Here is a 3,855-nt window from a genome sequence, read left to right on the forward strand (position 1 = left end):
CTAACCTGCCTAGCTCGGCCCAGTCAGCTCGTCACCTAACCTACCTAGCTCGGCCCAGTCAGTTCGGCACCTAACCTGCCCAGCTTGGCCCAATTAACTCGGCACCTAATCTGTTCCCCGCTCAGACCAAATGACGAGGTACTTAGCACAAAAAATTATACATCACCCAAAATTGATTGATCATGATCTGTTACTCAAAAATAGAGATGGATTCTTACCATCTTGTGTAGCCCCACTTGGTTTTTATCAAAAAAAAAAAATCGTAGGAATAGAGCCAATTGACCAAAAATAGCAGAAGCTAAATTACTTAAGCTTGGACTTGTAATGGCTATTGTTATATGATTGTCATCAACTTCCGGTCTTGGGTACCACTCCGACTTGACCCAAAAATAGAGAACAAATGAAGCATTGTTGTCTTCTTTACCTAAAACAGAGTGATGAATCGAGTTAAACCTTCCCTAGTCATTTCTTCCTATGGGGTGGAGCCCCTCTTAAACCTTTTCACCCCATTAAATCTTATAGGATCGTTACCTCCAATGAAGCGAAGACCCCACTTTTTTTTCCTGTTAAAATCAGAGGGAAAGCAATCACTTGGTTGTAGGTTGTAGAGCTTAATGGCAGTGAAAGAAAACGTCCGTATAGTAGTGTTAGGTAGCGTTCGTGAAGGGTTAATATGATCCCTTGAACAAAGTGTAAAACTGTATGTAATGAACATACCTAGTTGAACATAGAAACCAAGTTACTATATTAGAAAATCCTTAGTCTGCTCTCTGTTCTCTACTGATGAATGAACAGAAGCTTGAAAAGCTACTCTCTGTTCTCTATTCATGAATGGATATAAGCATGTAGAAACCTCAGTTTGCTCTTTATTATAGGTTGAACAACTATTTTCCTTTCCTTGAGACATTTTGGAGTAGCCCAAAATCCCAAGACCCAGCATTATACCAGCAGCTATGGACCATTGTATATGTACAATCTCCTGATTCTACAAAGAAATCTTCCCAATTATATTTCGATCTAAAAATTAATTATTTTATAAATCAATGGGTGTCCTCTATTCTTATAGTAATTCAGTCAACTACTGTAGTAACATGTTTTTATTCCAAGTTTGATTTTAAACATACCTGTAAAGTGATTTCTAAAAGTTAATGAACTTTTGTTTCAGAAAATAATACTAAAATAAAATAAAAAAATTAAAATATTTGTTTTCTCATGAGGCGTAGGGTAGCCCATGCCATAACCATAACCTCCAACCTTCGTGATAACAGGATTTTATCTCAAAGTATTTATTTATTTTTTGATAGAAAGGAAGAGACAACGAAGGACTACACAACCTTGGTGACAACAGGATTTGAACCCAAGTCTTTATTACTACCTACTGAGCCACCATCTATTGGTAAAAATTAAAATAAATTGGATCGGAGTTCAATCCATACCCTTTGACATATATATGCACATACTAAAACACGAAACCAGCAATCCAAAGACCGAGTCCTACCGAGAGACGAAAGTTACCGCCTTTGAAAGTTTGAATTAACTTTGTAGTGTTAAAAAAATAAGAACCTTTCTTCTTCACTTCCACACTTGTTTATAATAAGAACCTTTCTTCTTCACTTGGTCACCATTGGACGCCCAAGAGCGTTCTACTAATTAAGTTCTACCCACTTCTTGTTTCGGGAGCCCCAGTGGCAGTTGGCATGGTATTTCATGAACGAGAGGAGATGGGGGAGAAGAACTAAAAATAAATAATTCAAAGCTATGTATCTCACTTCTCTAATTAATTAATTTTGAAATTAAGAGCGAAAACCCAGTACTACACCTCGTTGTGGGTATCGATTTAGAATTTTCTGATCTGCCCCAGTTGTTGTGCTACTTCCTCCATCGTTGGCCTTTCTTCTGGATTCCGTTTGGTGCATCTCAAGGACAGAGCTGCACATGCCAACATTTGGTTTCTGTTCCCCTCTTTCAAGAGACAGGACATCAAAATCAATTCATGAATTGCTTCGTTGGATATCGCATCATCATCCGGTAAACTTATCTCGATCACCCTTTTTCCATTCTTCATCTTAACAGCGAGATTATTGTTCTCTAAATAATTGTCCGAAGTAGACAGTGAATTCCTCTCTCTCAAACGTATTCTAATATTTTCCGCCGCGTTGTAAATATCAAAGATCATCGTTCCGGTCAGAATCTCTTGCAGGACAATACCAAAGCTATACACATCGCTCTTCTCCGTTAGCCTTGAAGTTAAAATAAGTTCAGGATCTACGTATCCCGGAGCACCCATCACCGCCGTTGTTGTGTGTCTCGTCGCATCATCTTCTGTTGTTAGTAGGACACTTGTTTCACCCAAGGGAATCCATATTGATGATTCGAATCCGAAAAGACTGGGAAAATATCTTTCATCCAAGAGAATATTAGAAGGTTTGATATTCGCGTGGATGATAGGCCTACCAGCTGCTGTGTGGATATAGGTTACCGCATCAGCAATCTTCGAGACAATCCTTAGCCTAGTCTCCCATGGCAGTAGCTCATTACCAGGCGTAGAAGGATCGTTGTCATCGATGTAAATATGATCGGAGAGAAATCCAATGGAGCAGGCAAATTCGTATACGTGGATGGGGAAATTGGTGGTCTTCGAGCTGTAACCGATCAGTTCCAACACGTTCTCGTGATACAACTGGGTTAGTATGGTCACTTCGTTTATACTCGCTTCCCGATGGATTGCCGCATGGAATTTCTTGACCAAAACTGGACGGCCTTCGTGGGTTCCTCGATACAACTCATGACTACCTGTTCGACAGATTTGATAACGCCGGTCATAGTTTTTGGTCGCCCTTTCGAGCTCTTTGGCAGAGAATATGCGGATGGGATTGTACTCTGCATTATGATCAGTGATCGATTCTTCCTCCGGGTCACTTCGATGGTTCAGAAAGAATTTCTCCTCCTCTTCCTCTTCCTTCTCCACCGTTTGTATCTTTTCTCTTCCCCACAAGAGAGGCATATCCTTACCTGATTAAAAGAGAACCAGAAAAAAGTAATGGATTAAACTCTCAAACAATTTTTTTTGACGATCTAAAAAGCAGTTTTAACAGAAAACAAAAAGAATTAAAAAGCTAAAGCAAAACTTACAAGCAAACAATACTTTTGTATCTAGCAATCACTATTTCTTCCGGGATGTGTATTAGAACTCATTAAAATCGTTACCTAATGGAGATGGATAACTGCTATTAACAGGTAAACATGGTACTCGATACAGGAGAGCTATTCAGATTTTCAACGCCCTTTCCTCTGGTTCTTAAGCTACCGCACTGATGTTTGCTCTTATATTATAGATTTTTCTTTTTTTCATCAATTCTCCCTCTGGAATACGAGTAAAAACGGCATTTTGACAAAAATAAGAGGCCTTGAAACATGTAGATTAAAAAAAATTACTAAAAATAAAAAATAACAAAGATCACCCCAATCATCAAGTACAAAGTTATGATCTACATTGTAATTCATGACCCATGACCGAACGATTGATTTGAACGTGTCAGTGGTTCAATTGCTCGGATTGCCTGCTCTTTGATCAACAGTTTTTGATGAATTATTGCCATTACTATATATCGACTCTATCCTTACCAACAGATAGTTAAATTATTTGCCATTACTACATTGTCAACTCTATCCTTACCAACAGACAGTGTCTATATTTTAAAAAAATAAAGGTGGATTAATTGGTAGGATCTCTGACTTCCTTGAGAATTTAGGTGTTGATTAGGTGTTTACGGAAGCATGAATTATATATACATCAGAGGATTGTAAATTAAGAAATGCATACAATATAAAACATGTTACTAGTTGATTGGCATC

The 3,855-nt window shown here is 38.2% G+C and overlaps 1 protein-coding gene across 2 annotated transcripts; it reads right to left on the reverse strand.

Moving 5' to 3' along the window:
- Positions 1–1,564: 1,564 nt before the first annotated feature.
- LOC104590377 (serine/threonine-protein kinase ZRK1-like) lies at positions 1,565–3,584 on the reverse strand. 2 transcript variants are annotated; one of them, XM_088888470.1, is made up of 3 exons: positions 3,493–3,584; positions 3,133–3,363; positions 1,565–3,012 (listed from the first exon to the last, which is right to left on the reverse strand). In XM_088888470.1, the coding sequence occupies exon 3, from the start codon at positions 3,002–3,004 to the stop codon at positions 1,838–1,840; it is 1,167 nt and encodes a 388-aa protein (XP_088744596.1). In that variant the 5' UTR covers positions 3,005–3,012; positions 3,133–3,363; positions 3,493–3,584; the 3' UTR covers positions 1,565–1,837. The 2 variants fall into 2 exon arrangements, with proteins under 2 accessions (XP_088744596.1, XP_088744597.1); XM_088888471.1 differs by lacking the exon at positions 3,493–3,584 and having other exon boundaries at positions 3,208–3,409.
- Positions 3,585–3,855: the final 271 nt, after the last annotated feature.

Source organism: Nelumbo nucifera, chromosome 5 (assembly GCF_055504915.1).
Source record: "Nelumbo nucifera cultivar China Antique chromosome 5, China Antique-T2T, whole genome shotgun sequence".
Lineage (NCBI taxonomy): Eukaryota > Viridiplantae > Streptophyta > Magnoliopsida > Proteales > Nelumbonaceae > Nelumbo > Nelumbo nucifera.

Excerpts from the sequence above, each read along its gene's own strand:
- LOC104590377 (XM_088888470.1), bottom strand. The coding sequence starts at position 3,004 with ATGCCTCTCTTGTGGGGAAGAGAAAAGATACAAACGGTGGAGAAGGAA.